General features: G+C 34.9%; 2 protein-coding genes across 2 annotated transcripts in view; one reads left to right on the forward strand and one right to left on the reverse strand.

Annotated features, from left to right (window-relative positions):
- The window catches only part of KLHL20 (kelch like family member 20), a 55,803-nt gene that overhangs the window by 23,979 nt on the left and 10,980 nt on the right, over nucleotides 1-20,844 (reverse strand). Inside the window, exons 3-5 of the mRNA XM_027612531.2 lie at nucleotides 13,993-14,566; nucleotides 1,067-1,225; nucleotides 440-534 (exon numbers count right to left, since the gene is read on the reverse strand). Coding sequence (XP_027468332.1) covers nucleotides 440-534; nucleotides 1,067-1,225; nucleotides 13,993-14,566 — 828 coding nt within the window. The remainder of the gene's footprint in view (nucleotides 1-439; nucleotides 535-1,066; nucleotides 1,226-13,992; nucleotides 14,567-20,844) is intronic.
- On the forward strand, nucleotides 16,638-17,376 carry LOC113931995 (cell division control protein 42 homolog). Its single transcript, XM_035722402.1, has one exon. It carries the CDS (start codon nucleotides 16,708-16,710, stop codon nucleotides 17,359-17,361), a length of 654 nt encoding a protein of 217 aa, XP_035578295.1. The 5' UTR covers nucleotides 16,638-16,707; the 3' UTR covers nucleotides 17,362-17,376.

Raw genomic sequence — 20,844 nt, forward strand, 5'->3', positions numbered from 1 at the left:
CCTTTGACTCTGTCCACATCCTCAGAAAGCAAGGCTGGTCCTATTCCCTAGGCAGGCATACGCGATAGAATGAAAAAGTACTCCTGACACTTTTTGACAGAGTCAGCAGCATTATTTATCTAAAGAAAAACATATATTAGCAGAGAATTGCCTCTTCAAATTCAAGCTTGCATTAAAATCTTAGAAATCTACCTCTTTATTGCCACTTCTACACCAATTAGCACCACACATAAAAACTAATGGAATGGAATACTGGAAGCTCAGTCCTCTCTTCTTCCATCTCCTCCTCTTGACCCTAACCCAGAAGAAAAACCTGTTAAATATTGCCCTGGTGTCAGCACTAAGAAATACAAATATTTAGGAATCAAGACAAATAAGGAAATTGGGAGAAAATAGGAATGCTTAGTTGTTGATTTCTCCCACCCAGGGCCACTTATACCTGCATTCTTCATCACTTTTGATGAGGGGATCAGAGCCTACGGTGCCCACCAGGAACTTGGGACTAAGCAAAGGCAGACGAACATGTTGCAGCACCTAAGAGGTAATAAATACTGTTAAAGACACGAGTTCCCACTTGCAAGATATTTAAGAGAATACATAACCCATGCTCCCATACTGTGTTTTCAATTGCTTTGGGATCTAACAATAATAATAAGAAGAAGAACAAGAACATTAAATATTTCATTTAGTGATCACTTATGAACCATATCATCCCTTTCCTCTTCAAAATGTGACAGGATTTCCAAGACATATTGGGATGGGAAGCAAGATAATTGCCATCCTTGCTTTCTTTTGTTCATTTAGTATCATTTAGGTTCTGACTTGTGCTATACCCTAAACTAGAGCTGATGCAAAATAGAGAGGAAGCTAAGGAGCAAAAAGTTCATAATGATAAACACTTAAAATGTTTCTAAACACTATCTCCTTGATTTACTGGGAGACAGATGATCTCTCTTACAGTCTAATAAAAGGGACAGTGACAACGGTTTCTTTTTTGCAAGCCAAATATATACTATTTCATCTAGTACAAAAAAGACAGTTACTTGGAGAAAGGTTTCCATCATACCTGGGGTAACTGAGGACGTCTTTCTTGAATACTGTATTTGACCCAGGCCATCACTGCATTGAACACCTGTTCTTCACTGCGAACATTTAGTTCATCACTAGATATTATATCAATGAGCTGATTGGCTGGAAGCAACATGAACTCTTCACTTTCCATTACCTGTTCAAAGTTAGGTAAGAATAAAGAAAAAAAAAAACCCTGTGACCACATTTAATGTACTGTTTCGATATTATTCTTCAGGGTTATGGGGCAAAGCTCTATTTCATAATGGAGCTGAAGTTCAAAAGAGTACCAGAGAAGAAAAATTTAAAAAAGGGAACAAAGATAGGCAGAGCACAGAGGACTTTTAGGACAATGAAACTACTCTTTATAGTACTACAATGATGGACACATTTGTCAAAACCCACAGAATGTATAACAGCAACAGTGAACTCTAATTTAAATTATGGTCTTTGGGTGATGATAACATGTCAATGTAGGTTCATCAAGTGTAACAAACGTACCTCTCTGGTGCAGGATATTGATAACAGGGATAACAGTGTGTGTGTGTAAATGGGGCATATGGGAACTCTGAACTTTCTGCTTCATTTTGCTGTGAACTTAAAACTGCTCTAAAAAATAAAGTTTAGGGGTACCTGAGTGGTACAGTCAGTTGTGATCTCAGGGTCATGAGCTTGAGACCTGTGTTGGGTTCTGTGCTCAGCTCAGAGTCTGCCTAAGTTTCTCTCTCCCTCTCCCTCTGCCCCTCCCCTCCACGCACTTTCTCTCTCTCTAAAATAAATAAAATCTTTAGAAAAAAATAAAGTTTATTTAAAAGAGGGGTAGGGGAACAAAAGAGGACATAATTAAAATTTAGGAAAAATAGTAATTTGTGATTCAAGCGATTTAAGAAAAAGGAAAGCTGTTTTTCTAAAATGAAGTATCAAAATATAAGTTTATATTTAAAATAAACCACAACAAATTATAACTCCAAAAATATGAGGCATACAAAAAATCAGAGGAAGCTTTCAGAGAAAGATTAGTTGCTGAAAGAGCAATGTCTTGGGCAGAAACACCAAGGGGCCAGTTTAAAAAAAAAGAATGAGGGTATCAGCAGTTCTACAAGCAAGAATGAATATACTGAGGAGAGCATTAGACCCATGAAAATCTCTGAGAATCAAACCACTCTGAGGAGCAACCATGGAGATGAAATGGCAATAAGAATATTACCTTGCTGTGCAGTCCAGCCACAAATCCCAAGATCTTATAAATCTTGTCATCAATATGTAGAGTAAAAGGGGCAAAGTGCAATGTGGAGGAGGAAAACAGGACTGCTACACTCCATGTGGTTTGTTCTCTCATTCGAAGACTGTGCTACATGTGATGTCTATTATCTATTAGTGCAGGAAGGATATGGTTAAGAGCGCTAATTCCTACTGTGTGACCTCTAATGCAGATAATGTACTCCCTTGAGAGGGCTTTTTTTATGATCAAAAAGTCAGAATATTTAGCAGGATACGAGATCAGCCATAGCAATTTGAATATTTGATTAAGAATGTTTTTTCCCAAGTACATTAGGAAAAAATGCAAATCCCAAAACCATGACAGCCATAAGGTCAGCTGTACTTACAGTAGAAAATACTAATGAACTCTACAATTTTTATAGGCACAAATTTTCAAATCATCTGAGTGAGAAATCTTCTGGAGGTCAGGAAATTAAAGAGGTTACCTCCAAATTTTAGCTGAGGTTGCTTACCCAGGCAACTCAGTAGTTAGAATGACTGCATTGGACTCTGTGTGGCAGCGTTGTCAGAATTAGTAAATCAAACAAAGGACATACTTAACACTAAAGAATTACTTGTTGTTCATCTGAAATTTAAAATTAACTGGGCACCCTGTATTTTATCTGGCAACCCCATGGTGGGGCTAGAAAACCAAGAGCAAAATTGGGGGCCTGGCCCCAAATTAGATGTGCTGGCCTTCACAAGACTGCATGCAAGACTGTAGTCAGGGCTGTAGCTTACTTTCTTATTAACTTTTTCACTCTGATCTCTTAACTTAAACACAAAGGTGGTATCATATATTTCTGTGAAGTGCCTTAGCATTCTTTTGGATCTTGTTAAAGTATAAATTATTTTTCCCAACTTAGTGATTATAAACCAATGATCACCAAATTTAAGTTTATGAATAAGCCACTATTATATTCACTAGACACTTACTGGAAACATTAAACGGCAAGAAAACATGAAAATTTGAGTGAGAAAATATTTGTTTGGCACTAACAGCAAAGAGTAAAAATAATACTTTTGATAAACAAAGTCTGGTTAAATTGTCACTTCTCCTTTTTCCATCAAGAAGAGAAAGATATTAATGCCCACTATTAGAGCAAATCTAGCACTTAAGTCTATCCTTGACCAAACAACCAGGTTAAGAAAATAATTCCTTTTTTTTTTTAAAGATTTTATTTATTTATTTGAGAGAGAGATGGAGAAGAGAGCATGCATGCATGAGCAGCAGGGAGGGGCAGTGGGAGAAGCAGACTTCCTAAGCAGGAAGTCTGATGGGCTTAATCCCAGGAACCCGGGATCATGACCTGAGCTGAAGGTCGCCACTTAACCAACTGAGCCACCCAGGCACCCCAAGAAAATAATTCTTTAAAGTATCCGTTTTAAGTATCTGTTTTAATTAAAGTAAAAGTTTACAGGAGATCTGAATTTTAAGTCCCACACTATTATGGTAATGAGCTTACTTTTAGTTTCTTCAGATAAATGTAGATGCAATTTGAAGAATGAATAAGCTCAAAACAACAAGAGTGAATAAGCAGTCATCTAGAGTTGTTCTAACAGAAGTGAATGGTGAACTTAATGTTGAAAGACAATTTTTAAATTCATGTTTATGGACAAAAATAACACTGTATGAATTAAGCTTGGTCTAATGAAATAGAAGGAAATTAAATACAGATTTAAGTTAGAGAATAATTTAAATGAGTCACATGTGTTAAGCCCCAAATGGTGACATTTTTTGTATCTGCACAGAACTAGTGAACAAACTAGTGCCTTTTAGTCCATAAACAAGGGGATTTCATTATGGTATATATCAGATTCACTTCATCAGGTTTACTTGAGGCAGGGTAGAACTAAAAGGGATTCTAAAACTTTCTCTACTGTTAAGGATATTCTTCAGATATTTACTACTACCTTAGATCTAAAACACAAGCTATGGTTAAAGCAGGAAATTTTTAAAAATCAACCTTATTTATTTATTTTAAATGTACAGATCAATCAGTTTTGATCACTGTAGTCATGCAACCATGATCACAATCAAGATATAAAATATCACCATCATCCTAAAAACAAGGACTTCTTAATATGGGGTCCAATGACTCTGGCAAATCATTTTGGAAATTCTCAGTGCTGGCAAATCTTTAGTTTTAGAGAGTGGATTTTGACATTTGAAAACAGTGGGATGAGGGGCACCTGGGTGGCTCAGTTGGTTAAGCGACTGCCTTTGGCTCAGGTCATGATCCTGAAGTCCCAGGATCAAGTCCCACATCGGGCTCCCTGCTCAGCGGGGAGTCTGCGTCTCCCTCTGACCCTCCTCCCTCCCATGCTCTCTGTCTCTCATTCTCTCTCTCAAATAAATAAATAAAATCTTAAAAAAAAAAAGAAAATGGTGGGATGAAATTAAGAGTCAAATCTGTTAAAAAAAGTGTATGAAGTTAGATTTTAAATGAGAAATCAATGTATTAACTTTAATGGGGTATAAACTCCACTTAGTTATAATGTATTCCACTTTTTATATTTAAATGGAATCAATTTACTAATATTTTATTAAAATTTTTCCTATCTAAATTAATGAGAGAGATCTATCTGTAGTTTTCTTTTAGTGCCTCTGGTTTTGATACCAGGGTGATTTTGTCTTTATTTGGCAGCCTCCTCCTCATTTTTCTGAAAGACTTTATATAAAATTAGTATTATGTCTTCCTTAAATGTTTGATAGAATTCACCATCTGGAATGGGTGTTTTCTTTGTGGGAAGGTTTATTTTTATTTTTTTAAATATTTTATCTATTTATCTGACAGAGAGAGACACAGTGAGAGAGGGAACACAATGGGGAGTGGGAGAGGGAGAAGCAGGCTTCCCGTGGAGCAGGGAGCCCGATACAGGGCTTGATTCCAGGACCCTGGGATCGTGACCTGAGCCGAAGGCAGACGCTTAACAAATGAGCCACCCAAGCACCTCTGTGGGAAGGTTTTTAAATTACTATTTCAATTTCTTTCATAGATAAAGGGTTGTTCTGGCTTTCTGTTTCTTCTTGAGTCTGTTTCTGTAATCTGTGTTTTTCAAAGAATTTGTCCATTTCCTAACAGTTGTTGAATTTACTGGCAAAAAGTTAATACTACCTTATTATGCTTTTTAATCTGATGGATTTGTAGTGATGTCCTCTTATTTCTGATATTGGTAATTTATGTCTTCCCTCCTTTTTTTCTTGATCAGTGTAACTAGAGGTTCATCAACTTTTTTTCAAAGAACCATTGGTTTTTTGCTCTAACCTTTATTCTCTTCTTCCTTCTATTTACTTTGGGTTTAATTTGCTCTTTTTTTTCTAGTTTATAAAAGTAATCACTAGAACAAAACCACAAATGTTCCTATATACCAAAATAAATAAAAATAAGGAGCAAAGAACATATCATATAGAAGAAATACAGTAAATATAACTAAATTAGATACCTTTTCTAAAAAATATGATAGAGTTTAGTGCAAACATATCAGTCATGGCAATAGATAACAAATGGGCTTTAACTGCCTATTTAGAGAAAAAGATTTTCAAACTGGCTCACAGAGTAAAACTTAATTCTATGCAAATTCAAGAAAAATACCTAAAACATCATGATGCAAAAAGGCTACAAGTAAAGGGCAAATGCACAAAGATACATGAGGCAGGTGGAAACAAAAGAAAACAAGAATTAAAAGCCAGGTATCAAAGTAGAATTAAGACAACAAATGAAGTAAATCTGACAAAGGAGGATACTTTATAAAGCTAAAAGTCACAATCTGTAATTAAGATACAGAACTATGATTATATATGCATTAAGCAACACAGTGACCACCTATATAAACTACAGATGATGCAAGGAGAAACAGAAACACACTAATAATAAGAGACTTTAACACACAGGTCTATGGACAAAATAATATAAAAGAGCTAAGTAATATAATCAGTAAGATAGACTTTATGCATATATATCAAATACTGTACTATGAGAATAGAGACAAGAAAATATACTTCCTTTCCATGCACATACAGAATAGTCAGAAAAATTGACCATAAATTATGTGACTAAAAAAGTCAGTAAATTTCATGAAGCAGAAATACTACAAACACTGCAATGCACTAAAACTAGAAATTAAAAATGAAATTAAATACAAAAACTCCTTCCACCTAAAAATTTAAAATTTTGCTATTAATAGTTCTTGGTAAAGAGAAATATAAACAGAATTACAGTAAAACAATAATTGAGCAATAAGGATAAGAATCTATTAAATATATTTAAAACAGTGATCAAAGGAAAACTATGGCTTTAAACATTTATAGTAGTTAATGTAAAAGAATGAAAACAAATCAAATTCTCAACTCAAACAGTTAGGAAAAGGAACACAGCAAGTCAAAAGACAACATAAGGAAGGAAATAATAAAAGTAAAACCAGAATGTAGTGAAACAGGGGAAAAAACTGTAGATCTAATTAATGTCAAAATACTGATTCTTTGGAAAAACAAACAAAATAGACATACCACTAGCTACCTTTTTCAAGGAAAAAAACATTGAAAGCACACATACAAAATGCAAAATATCAAGGGGTAGTGATGCCTTGGTGGCTCAGTTGGTTGAGCATCTGGTTTTAGCTCCGGTCATGATCTCAGGGTTGTGAGACTGAGCGTGGAGTCAGGCTCTGCGCTGGTAATAGAGCCTGCTTAAGATTCTTTCTCTCCTTCTCCCTCTGCCCAGCCCATGCACCCCTCCTCCACCCCCACTCACATGTGCTCTCTCAAAAAAAAAAAAAAAAAAAAAAAAAAAATCAAGGGGCAAATAACTATTGATGCAGAAATTTAAAAATTAAAAGAAATTACTTTGTACACCTCTATAAACTTGAAAACATAGATAAAATTGATAATTTTCTAGGGAAATATAGTCTACCAAAATTGATCCTAGTAGAAAGGGGAAATTTCATAGAATAGAGAAAATTATCAATAAACTACTTCATAAAAAAGCACCAAGCCTAGACAGTTTCACAGAGAAATTCTACCAAACTTGCAGAAAGGACATAGTCTCAATGTTGTATAAATTATTTCAAAGCATAGAACATGCAGGAAAACTTCTAACTCATGTTCATGAAGTAGTATATATCTATATTTATATCTATACCTAACCTGATAAAGACAGCACAAGAAAATTAAAGACTAGCATCACTTCTGAATATCAATATAAAAACACTATATAAAATATTAGTGAATAGATTCAAACATCACATTAACAGTACACCATAACCACAATGGATGTACATAGAATGCAAAGATGCTTTAATTTTAGGACCTCATTTATGTAATTCATAATAATGGGTTTAAGGAGAAAATTCATATGATTACCTCCATAAATACTGAGAAAACCCTTGACAAAATTCAATATCATTCCTAATAAAAAGCATCCAAGAAAATAGGAATTGTTGTACATGGATACTTCCTTAATATGATAAAATCTTCATACTTCAATCCTAAAAACATCATATTAGTTAATGGGAAAACACCAAAGTCATTCCTACTAATGCCAGAAACAAAGTAAGTATGTCCAATATTTCCATTACTATTTAACATTTTACTAGAAGTATTAACCCAAACAACTAGAGAAAAAAAAAAAACAAAGGCATTAACAATTGAAGAAGAAATAAAACTACTGATATGCAGATGACATGATAGGATGTTCAGAAAACTCTAAAGAATCAATGGCAAAAGTAACTCAAAGAATAAAAAATTCAGTAAGGTAGCTTTCATATACATTAATGGCAATTGGTTAGAAGCTATAATGAAGGGGAAAAAATTACAAAAGGAACAAAAAATAACACTTAGGAATAACTTAAGAAATGTACAAAACTTAAATGAAGAAAAGTATAAAACATTCCTGAGAGATAGAAAAATAGAACTGAAGAAACAGATCTCATTTTTTAATAGAACACATCATAAAAACGACTGTTCTTAACTTATAAATTAATTTGATCCCAATAAATATACCAAGGTTTTTTCTTAGAGCTAGATAAGGTGATATTAAGTTCATTTGGAAAAAAAAAACATGCAAGAAATTTAGGAAAACACTGAAAAAGAGAGTTATACAGGTGGGGTATTAATAACCCTACTATGTATTAAAATATACTACAGAGCCTCAATAATTAAAACATTGTAGAAAACAGTGTGGTAGTGTTGTTACGGCCTACACTACAAGATCTAGAACCCAGCACAGACACAGAAATTCAGTATATAATAAAGATGTTATCTCAAATCATTGGGGGCAAAAAGAGACTTTTAAATAAATGATACTGGGACCAGCTGGATATTTACAAAAAGATAATAGAGCATTTCACACCCTACACAAGATAAACTCAGAGAGACCATGTACATAGTATAAAAAATATGGGTAAATTCCTTTGTAACCTGAGGAAAGGAGAAGCCTTCAAACTCTGCCTCAAAACCCAGATGCAATAAAGTAAAAGACTTATACATTTGACAATATTAAAAAAAAAAACCCACAACCTTTTGCATGACCAAAAATACCATAAGCAGAGTTGAAAGGCAAATGCAAACTGGGAAAAAGAGTTTGTAACATGTAGCACAGATAGAAGGCTATCACTGTTAATAAAGACAGAACTTTAAAACATCGAGGAGGAAAAAATATAAAAACTATTGACTAGAAAATGGGCAAAAGATGATAATAAACAATATTAAAATTATATTAAAAAGGCCCTCTAAACATATGAAAGATATTCAACTTATGTTAAGAGAAATGCAAATTAAAACCACACTGAGATTCCACTTCTCATCTATGAGACTGGCAAAAATTCAAAAGGTTGACAATATACTCTGTTAGTGAGGCTACGAGGAAATAGTCACCCTCATATGTTAGGGTCAGAATGGTTTCATCCCCATAGAGGGGAATTTGGTGATATTTAACAAAATTACATATGCAGTTAACCTTTGGCTCTGCAGTCCCATTTCTAGGAATTTATCCTGAAAATAAACCTCCAACAACACTGAAATATTCATACACAAGGCTATTCATTGCAGCATTATTTGTAATGGCAAAACATTGAACACTGTCTAAATGCTCAAACATAGGAAACTGATTGAACAAACTGTGGTACACGCTAGAAGAATGTAGCTGTAGAGAGAGAACAAGGAAGATCTCTATGAACTGATATGGAATGAATTTCGGAATAAATTAAGTAGAAGGCAAAGTGCAACAGAGAATATATGCAATGCTACCTTTTGTGTAGGACAGAAATGGAAATAAAAAAACATGCATATGTCTGCTTAATTTTGCAAAAGTAAGCACAGGAAGGATAAATCAGACTATAAAGCACCAAAATAATAAATGGTAACAAAGGACTATAATCCCTCAACTAGAATAAAAGTCGATGAATTCATAATGCTAACCAATCACTCAGAACAAGGAAAATTCTTCCTTATAGCAGAACGTTGATAGAAAAGTTGGTATTGTTTTTTAAATCACCATTTTACAACCATCATAGTAATAACTAATTTGGGTAGAAATTATCAATGGATGTGAGTGAAAGTGAGTAAAAGTTTGATAAGGAATAGGATATTTACATGGATTTGAAGCATCTCTCTGTAAAAGTTCTTACTAGTTACAAAAAGAAAAATAATAACTTAATAGGAAACTTTGGGGACTCCACTTAACCAAATGATCAAAGTTAACATAATCAGTAATGGGACAAATAGATACTATGTACTTCTGTGATACACTGAGGACAAAATATCACTTACATAGTATTTCTGTCAAAAATGACGGGGGGGAATTCGGAAGGGGAGACGAACCATAAGAGACTATGGACTCAAACAAACTGAGGGTTCTAGAGTGGAGGGGTTGGGGGAGGGGTTAGCCTGGTGATGGGTATTAAAGAGGGCACTTACTGAATGGAGCACTGGGTGTTATACGCAAACAATGAATCGTGGAACACTACATCAAAAACTAATGATGTAATGTATGGTGATTAACATAACATAATAAAATAAAAAAGAAAAAGAAAAAAATGTATATTGAATCTACCCATGAGGAAATATCAGACAAGTGGCCTATGCTCTTAAATGTGGAGGGAACTACTACAGATTATCTAGAACTCAACAAACATGACAACTAAATGCAGTGCAATCATCTGCTCTGGAATCTGGACTGGAAAAAAACTGTTAAAAAGAACAAGTCGTTAAGTGTCTGCCTTTGGCTCGGGTCATGATCCCAGGGTCCTGGGATCAAGCCCTGCGTTGGGCTCCCTGCTCGGCGGGAAGCCTGCTTCTCCCTCTCCCACTCCCTCTGCTTGTATCCCCTCTCTGGCTGTCTCTCTCTCTGTCAAATAAAATCTTAAAAAAAAAAAAAATAACAATACTGCAACAGTTGGTGAAACTGGAATGGGGACTATGGATTAAATAATGTTTTTATCAATGCTAAATTTCCTGCATTTGATAAATGAACTGCTGTAAGAGAATTCTATGTAAAAAAAAAGTCCCTGGTCTTAGACAATACACACTGAAATGTTCAAGAGTACAGGAATATAATGTATGCAATATACTCAAATTGTTCAGAGAAAAAGATTTGATATAACAAGGAGGGAATGGTAAAGCGAATATGGCAAAATGTTAACAACTGGTAATCTGGGTAAGGGATATATGAAAGTGTTTTCTTTTTCTTAAAATTTCTTATAAATTTGAATTTTTTTCAAATAAAATTAAAAAGTTGTTTTTCCAACCTGATAGGTTAACAATCATATCTTGTTCTGATGTATGTTTAATTATGTGTAAGGGGGACTAAGCTTTTGTATGTTTATTTACATTTGAAAATCTCTTTTTACACCTTACTTATTTATACCTTTACCTATTTTTCTATTGTTTTTCATGGTTTTTCTCACTGAATTTGTATGAGTTTTATGGGAATTATTGTTTTTTTCTGTCATGTATGCTTGACATATGAGTTTGGCATTGATTTTTGATTTAGTTTATAGTGCTATTGTTGTTATAAAGAACAAAAATTCTTAATTTTTAGATAATCAAATTTATCAATCTTTCTTTCTGGCTTCTCGGTTGTATCCTGCTTGGAAAGGTCATTTTTACTACCAGCCAACTAATGGTATTTTCTAGAACTTTTAGAATTTCGTTTTTTAGGTTTAAAATATTCATCCACTGGGAATTCCATCTTTATTTTTTCCCCCAAATCACCATTTTCCTAATGACATTTATTAAACAATTCCACTTTCCTCCACTGACTTGAAATGTCAACTTCTGGACTCTTTTCCACTCCACTGATCTATACCTTCTCTAGTACCAAAATGTTTGTAATGTTTTACTATTTCTTAAGGCCAATGGCCCTAATCTTAATTTTTGGAAACTTCCTGGCTATGCTAGTATACATACACACACACACATATATATAATTTCCTCATTCTTAAAAAAAAAAAATCCCTTCCATTGCATTTCATGATCTCACACTCCTGGTTTTCCTCTTCTCTCTTCTCTAGTTATTCCCTTTTTCCTCTGCCAGTTGCTCTTTCACTAACCATCCTTCAATGCTGGAAAAATTTTAAGGCTTTCTCTTCTCTCTCCCTTCTTGGTGATCTCATGGGCACTGATTTTTTTTACCTTGTTTTTAGTGCTTTTTTGTTATAAAAAAGTTTAAAATTTTTATGCAATCAAATTTACCACCTTTTTATGGTTGCTGGGTTAAATCCTGCCTTAAAAAGATTAAGCCATCATAGTTTATTACTATAAGTTGATGACTCCTAAATTTTAATCTCAGTCTAACCTCTAAGATAAAAGACTCATAAACGGTGGCCTGGCTCAGTATCTCTATTTAGACATCTTATAGGTGTTTCAAATTAATATATCTAAAACAAAACCCATGATCTCATCTCCTCAAACTGCTCCTTTCTCCAGTAAATTTGTAGCACAAATTCCCAGAAATGGGACTGCTGAGTCAAAGAGTGTGAAAAAAAGTGTACACATTTCCTTTCAAGGAGGTTGTATCAATTTATATTCACACTAGCAATGTAGCTCCATTACCTTGTCTCCGTGGCCTTGTCAACAGGGTGTGGAATCAAACTTCTAGATATTTGGAATCTGATAGATTATAATTTTGTAATCTGAGAAATGAAAAATAGTACTTTGGTATAGTTTTAATTTATGTTTCAGTCATTATGAACAACCTGCAGCAGATTTTCATATGTTTAAGGGCAATCTGAATTTGTTTACTGCCCATTTTTTGGTTACATCATTGGTCTAGGTTATTGACCAATAAAATCTCTTGCTGTATTAAAGAGACTATTGTCTGTGATAGTTGCAAATATTTTGCTCCAGTTTATCTTTTTTTTTTAAGATTTTATTTTTAAGTAATCTGTACACCCAACGCGGGGCTAGAATTCACAACCCTGAGATCAAGAGCTGCATGCTCTATTAACTGAGCCATTCAGGCGCTACCCACTCCCTCACTTTGTCTTTGACTTTTATCTTGTTACTGTTTTTTTGTTTTACCATGAAAAAATTTTTTATTTTTATGTAGTCAAATCTATCAGTATTTTCTTCCATGCCTTCTGTGTTAGTCAATTAGAAAGGCCTTTCTCAATTCAAGATTAAAAGGAAATTGCTCCATGTCATCTTCTAATATTTTCATGGTTTCATTTTGTATTTTTAAATCTTTGATCCATTGGAAGTTATCCTGCTGGGGAGAAGAGTGATAGTAAAGTGCAAAAGGGACCATGTCTTTGCTTAAAGCCCTTTAATGGTTTTCTATTGCTCTTAAGATTAAATTTCAAATTCTTAACATGGTCTATTAACTCCAGTGTGATGGGTTTCTGTTCTTTCTGTAAAATCATTATGTAACATCCTCCCTTTTGCTCTCTGGGTCTCCCTGGGTTTCTTTCAGTTTCTCAACCTAGTTATGCTTTTTCATGTCTCAGAATTTTGCAATGAGCTGTTCCAGAACCAAAGTTAAATCTCTATGTAATATGCTAAATCATCCAGGTTTCTTTGTAGCACCTATAAACTGTAATTAATTATTTAATTATGCATTCAATGGATATCCTCCCTGCTAGATTATAACCTCCATGAGAACAGACACTCTAGACATCTTGTTCACTACTATATGTAGCCTTTTTTCCCCAAGCACAGTGGCCGAAACAGTAGCTTTTCACATATTTATTAAATAAATGAATAAATGAAAAATAACAGATTTAATGAAACATTCTTTTCATATACATCTAACTTCATTTTTTCTGATTGTTAGTTCTCCAAGTAACTGCTGATTTATTATTTATTCTGCTGAACAATCCATAAAATCAGGAAGGTAATGTTTCATGCAAATGACTGATACCAGGTATCCTATCAGACGCCGATCTCCTAAGGAATTAATAAACTGCATTCTGACTTATAAACTAGTTTATTAGTATGGCTAGGGAGAATCAATTCCCTAAACTTTAACTTTTGTTGACAGAACATAAAATTGGTCTCTAAAATAAAAACCAGGCTTAGAATTTATAACAATTTATATCTTTGGTATTATGAGTTCAAATCAGCAGTAAATACCCAAACAGGTACATGTTAGTTAGCAGAACATGAACTCAGAGTGCTCTTCTGACCAATACATTATGAACCCATCCAAACCACCAAGTACAACTCACCTCTTGAAAGTTATGTTGAGTAAACTTGTCTGCTATCCTTAGCAACTCACGACATGAGTGTGTGTCAGCAAAAGCCCGAATGCCCAGGCAATTAGAAGGATCTAACTGTCTCTTTAAGAATTCACAGCAAGCTTCCTGTATTTCTGCCAGCTGAAGGAGGCAAGCAGCTGGCAGAAGGGTCTGAACATTGCCCTCTTCCACGGTTATTTGGGAGGTATATGCAAAGTCAATCAGTAGCTCCATAGCCCGCTCATCTATGTCTCGAATCACGACTTCTGTCTGACGGCTCTCTGCCAATTCTCCTGTAAACATAGCTCGGAAGTAGGGACTACAGGCTGACAAAATGACTCGATGGGCATATATCTTCTTAGCGCCCACAACTAGCACCACATCGCAGAGCTCCCGGTGCTTTCTCAGAAGGTTAATCACTTCCAAGGTTTGTCGAGGGTGCTTGTCTGAGATATAGGGCATGCGGGCAGGTTGGGGAACCCCTTCTGGCAGTTTATTGGGGTCTCCAAGGGTGCAGCGGCTTGTTACATCCATTCCAGTCTCTCCTGGTCGAATGTTGGTACACCTACAGGAATGGGGGAAGGAAGGAAGAAGGATGATGGCAATATTATTAGAAACTCACTCTTGCCATAAAGTGTTCACAGTCAAGAGATAGGGAAACCTGCAGGTAATCAAAAGGGAGAACTAAGCTCCCAAAGAGCTTCCTTTCTAAGAACGCTAAAACTCATAAACTTCCTTAAAGTCTTCTGAAGAACAAACATTATTAATCCCAAATCAGGGCACTTTCATTATGCACTCCCATAAAATAAAGGACAATTCTTTTTTCATCTCATAAGTACTCAGACTAGACTGTCTTGGACCACATCTTTTATAACTACCTGCAATACATTAATAAAAATTTATGAAAAAACACTTGTAAATTATTCTCTCTCTGCACAAAACAGACGTATGGACTTTAAATCCTTAATTTGGTTTAACCAAAATATTGATATGTTATTTTTCTAAAACACAGAAATGTTTATTGATTTCTCTCAGGTTCAGCACAAAGCTATAAAATATGATAGCCCATGCTGCATGAAAAAATCAGAAAAATGAGGCCAGGACCCTCCAAATTAACTTTATATATAGTACTGTATTTCCTTTATTCTAAGATGCATAGTTTTCACAATTTGTACAGTCTATCACAATGGTGTTAAGTAAAAAATGAACTAAACTAAACAAAAACAAAAACCAAAAAACACAAGCCCGGATTACAAAAACTAGTGTGTTGCTGGGATGCTACAGATAATTGCGATGGCCAGACATAATTCAGGACATTCTTTGGTCTGTGAATGAGAGGAAGCCTTAGAATCAAACTTTGTGATATTGAAGAAAACTTAGGTATTGATTATATGGATAAATACATGTTAGACCATCAGCTAATAAAAGCTTTACATACCTTTAATGCAATATTTACACTTCTAAAAAGTTATTAAATGAGTCATGTGTCTTATAAGCAAGGAAATATAGTAAATAACTATGTAATCACATTAGTTTGTAAAAAAGGGAAAGAATCAAACCGAATATTTTAGAAGCCACTCACAGGGAGAAACAAGTTAAAATTCTCTGCCTAAGTTTTAGTCCAACCATAGATGTCTCAAAATATTTTACCATACCTTAAATTAAGATCTTTTATTTTTCTCCCCAAGTCTAACAGCTCTGACACTTGGGTACTATGGCTACTCTGTCATTAGCTAGCATGAAGTTTCAAAGCACACTGTGTAACAGATGGACCTGGGTTGAAATGCTAGTACAGACAATTACTGGACAAGTTACTTATCCTTCCTAATCCCCAGTTTCTTTAACTCTAAAATGGGTAAGTATCTATCCCATATGGTAAAGATTAAACGAGATAATGTACATAAAAGCTTCCAGCTCAGGGCTTGCTACATGTTAACAATTTTAAATTGTAGCTATCCTAGTAATAGAACTATCTACATTCCTTTCAGATAAGGTAGTTATGCTTATCCATATTAGGAATCAAATAAAAAAATCCAATCTGAGTTGATATGCTTCAATTAATATTTACATAAGTTTTGAATTAATGATAATCCAGCAAGTCTGTATTGAAGTTTATCTTCACTTAGAAATCTTTTCTTCACAGTTTATGAATATTAAAGTGGTAAAGAAGCTGGCAGGTAAAGTATTTTTTTATTTAGTAGAACTCTTAAGAGCCTCGAGAAAGATTTTGTTAAGCTAATTTGGGGCTAGAGATATTAAATCTGGTAATAAGCCTCATTCGTTTAAAAGTACTACATATGTCACGGGCATGTGGGTGGCTCAGTCAGTTAAGCGTCCAACTCTTGATTTTGGCTTAGGTCATGATCTCGGGGTTGTGAGATCGAAGCTCCACACTGAACTCTGTGCTGGGCATGGAGTCTGCTTAAGATTCTCTCTTCCCTTTTCCAGCTGCCCCTTCCCCCCTGAAATAAAAGTACTACATATATCCAATTGTTCCTACCAAATCAGTCAGAATTGATGAAGATTTACTATGATTACAAAAGAAATGTATAGCACGTATTGAATGGAGCACTGGGTGTTATACACAAACAAGGAATCATGGAACACTGCAACAAAAACTAATGAAGTAGGCCAACGCCCCGGCGGAGAAGCTGAGGTCATCATCGAATTTGAAATATTTAAAGTGGATACAAAACTGTTTCAGCAATGCAGACAATTAAGTGTGTTGTTGTGGGCGATGGTGCCGTTGGTAAAACATGTCTTCTGATATCCTACACAACAAACAAATTTCCATCTGAGTATGTACCAACTGGTTTTGACAACTATGCAGTCAAAGTTATGATTGGTGGAGAGCCATATACTCTTGGACTTTTTGATAATGCAGGGCAAGAGGATTATGACAGATTACGACCGCTGAGTTATCCACAAACAGATGTATTTCTAGTCTGTTTTTCAGTGGCCTCTCCATCCTCATTTGAAAATGTGAAGGAAAAGTGGGTGCCTGAAATAACTCACCATTGTCCAAAGACTCCTTTCTTGCTTGTTGGGACCCAAATTGATCTCCGAGATGACCCCTCTACGATTGAGAAACTTGCCAAGAACAAACAGAAGCCTATCACTCCAGAGACTGCTGAAAAGCTGGCCCGTGACCTGAAGGCGGTCAAGTATGTGGAGTGTTCTGCACTCACACAGAAAAGCCTAAAGAATGTATTTGACGAAGCAATACTGGCTGCCCTGGAGCCTCCCGAACCGAAGAAGAGCCGCAGGTGTGTGCTGCTACGAACATCTCTCCAGAGCCCTTTCCACACAGCTGGTGTCAGCATCGTACTAAAAGCAATGTTAAATCAAACTAAAGATTAAAGATTAAAATTCGTTTTTGCAATAATGACAAATGCCCTGCACCTACCCACATGCACTCGTGTGAGACAAGGCCCATAGGTATGGTCCCCTTCCCCCTCTCATTACTAGTTAATTTGAGTAATTGTGTATTGTCAGAAAAGTGATTAGTACTAGTTTTTGTTTTGTTTCAATTTTTTGTTTTGTTTTGTTTAAAAGCAAGGCATGCTTGTGATGACTCTGTAACAGACTAATTTAGGTTGTTGAAGCTGCTCCTGGGCTCCATCCACTCTGGAGAATGATCTGGGACATTTAGGTTTTGTTTTGTTTTTCTTTTTTCTTTTTTTTTTTTTTTGCGGGGGAGGGAGGTGGGGTGCGGGGAGTGTGTGTGGGGTTTGTTTTTATTTAGTCATGTTTTTAAAATTCATTAACCATTGGACAGCCCTTAAGGGGAGGAGGACGGATTGATTCCACATTCCACTTCCTAGATCTAGTTTAGAAAACTTGTTCCCCACCTGGTGCTCTTAGGAAGGAGTATAGTAAATGCCTCATTTAATAACATACTCCTTTTTGAAAGTTGCCTTTTCTCTCCACCCTTGAGTAGGCCCAGTATTTGATGAAACTCATGAAAGTGGGTGGAACCTGTCTTGCCCCTCCTCTTTTTCTAGGATGCACTATATATGTGACTGTGACTTTCAAGGAAATTTGTTTGCCATTTGCTGATTTTTTTTTCCTGAAGTTAATTTCTAACTTCTTTCACTGATAAATGAAGAAAAGTATTGCACCTTTTGAAATACACCAAATGGATTGAGTACGTAATTAAAAAACATTTTTTTCCCTGTCAAAAAAAAAAAAAACTAATGAAGTAATGTATGGTGACTAACATAATAAAATTTAAAAAAAAGAAAAGAAATGTATAGGTCCATAAATAGACATTCTTCACTTTACAAATACTTTTCTAAAAGTTTAATTTTATGCTGCCTGGAGGTTTGTATTTGTCTTTAGTAAGAGTGCTGTAAGTGGAGCTAGGTTTAGTTGTAAAATCAATTCGGTGTGTTACAAGCAGCACTAAAAAAATGAAATAGAAAAAATATTGGCATACATTCCTTTTAGTTAAATATGTTTCAACTATGTGTTCTATACACATTTAAATTCATATACATTTGCATAATTAGGTCCCTTTGCAGGCTGTATGTTATATCAAATAAGTTTGAAAGCCACTGACACAGAATTCTGACCTGAGTTTTGAAGTCCTAAGACAAAAAGGCCAAGAGGTACAAGGAGAAGGAAAAGAATATCTGTCATTTTGGTATTGATCTAGGATTTGCTGTTGCTATTGTTTTTGGTGGCTTTTGGCTAGGGTGATGGCTGGAGCTTGGGAAGCTACTTTTATGCAAAGACTCTGGAAGTCTGTAAGTTGGGCATTTCTTATATATTTAAGTACGTGTTACCCTAATGGTGCTACAGGACACACTCTTGAGAGGCTGTAATAATTTTCCTTTAAAAAGGGATCTGAAAAGAAAAAGTGGCAGCTCTGTAAATTTCTCAAATTTGATACACATTGCATCACAGGATCAGGGTATATATGTATTAGTAAATTTTACATGTTAATGTTCTCCAGAAGTCTTTAAATATGAAAACCATCCTTCCATGCTTGGCATAATCTGTTAGCTAGCTTGAAGAATGGAGACTGAGATTTGAAACAGAATGGATCATCAGATCATTTAGCATAATATCCTCCTTTAACAGATGAAGAAACTGATTTGGTTAGGTGACTTGCTAAAATCATGAAGCTTTCCTTTTAGTAACAGAGCAGGTCTCCTGATGCTTTTGGATAAACCACAACTGTCTCCTGGGGCACTGCAAATATTTAGTAACTGGGATTGATGTGAATGCTGGGTTGGGGAGAGAAGGGAGTTGTAGAATTATTTAACAGTTCAAAATAAAATTTTCAGTTTTTTTCCTTATGGATATCCAAATTTCTGTACAATTCTTTTTTAAAAGCCCAGGAAGTTGCAATAAATGCAGATTATTTTGGTCCAGTCATCATAAAGAACTTCACCAGTGAACTATCAGAAGAATCAACTAACTTGGTAGGAGGCCTACAAAATAAATGTTAAGCTTGAGGAAAATAGTAAACAAAATTGAACCTAAGTCTTTTCTGGCTAAACAATACTGGGATAGTCTAAGAATTTTTCAGAATTATCTTTAAACCTTTCTAATAAAATATAGTCAAAGGCTTATTACCTTTTAAAAAAGTTATTCCAGGTAATATATAAGAGAAGCAAAGTTTACATGTTATGTTCATATTTCAGAAATTCAGGGGTTAACTTGCTAGATAAATGCCGCAAACTTAAATTGACACATAAGTGTAATGAAGATATTTGGATTTTCATAATCATCATACTGTATCTACTGATATGCAGAGAAAAGAGAATCTACGCCCCTCTAAAATGGTAATTATTCTTTTAACAAACATTTACTAATTGCATACAATTTACAAAGCATTTTGCTCAAACTGAGAAAAATTCAAAGGAATATAAAGAGGCAACCAGGGAACCTAACTATTGAGAAGGGGAGATACATGAATAACTAGAGAGAGGGCAACCAGGATACAAACTATGGTCAGAAAGGCAAAAATCAATAAAGTATTTGTTTATACTGGAAAGATCCTAGATCTAACTGGCATAAGCTACAAGGTTACTTCACAGGTATGTATTTTTGTTGTGAAGTAGGAATATTAAATTGGGTTATTCTGGAACTTAGGTGAAATATCCTATACCTATGGTCCAGATCATTATATTTCTGCTTTTAATTCTATATTCACTAAGCAGTCTTCTGATGAATAATTCTTCCAAAGATATCATGTTATTTAAAAGGGGGTTAGGTGGCTCCGTTCTGATCACTGGGTTTTAGGTCAGCCTCATGTGAGTCTCACAGCCTTAATCATCTATGACTATATTGAGATAGTCTAATATCTGGCCTGCAAGGGACAGTATCAGTTTACTACCCCTAAAGCCGTGGTACCAACAAGAACTACAGTATAATAAAACACCTGTGTTGAAAGAGTCCCCAGGGAAGGACAGGAGAAAAGGACATTTTGGGAAAAGAAACTACATTTACATTACAAGGGCACAGCCTGAAAGCAAAGAAGACAGTTGTTCCTTTCTTGGAACCTGTTTTTCCAAAGTACTTATAAATTCAGTCTTTCTAGGCCTGGCCTTAGCCCACAGGTGATTCTGTATTCTAGAATACAAAATGTTCATAATTCCTGACATCTGGTAGAAACAGCACTGTTTATGCTTGACAATTTAAAGACCAAAAAAAACTGAGCAGTTAAAGAATAATTTTTACCACCCACATAAACAATCAAGGAAGATTTAACCACAGTGCTTAAAGATGCCTTGTACATAGTAGATGCTGAAAGAATAAATCACCTGGTTAATTAACAGTGGTACAATCAAGCGTCTTTAAAAAAGAACCACCATTAAAGACAAGATAAATTAA

The sequence above is a fragment of the Zalophus californianus genome, chromosome 10 (genome assembly GCF_009762305.2).
Source record: "Zalophus californianus isolate mZalCal1 chromosome 10, mZalCal1.pri.v2, whole genome shotgun sequence".
Classification (NCBI taxonomy): Eukaryota; Metazoa; Chordata; class Mammalia; order Carnivora; family Otariidae; genus Zalophus; species Zalophus californianus.

Bases quoted from the DNA above. Each gene is read 5' to 3' on its own strand.
- LOC113931995 (XM_035722402.1), top strand. From the start codon at position 16,708: ATGCAGACAATTAAGTGTGTTGTTGTGGGCGATGGTGCCGTTGGTAAA.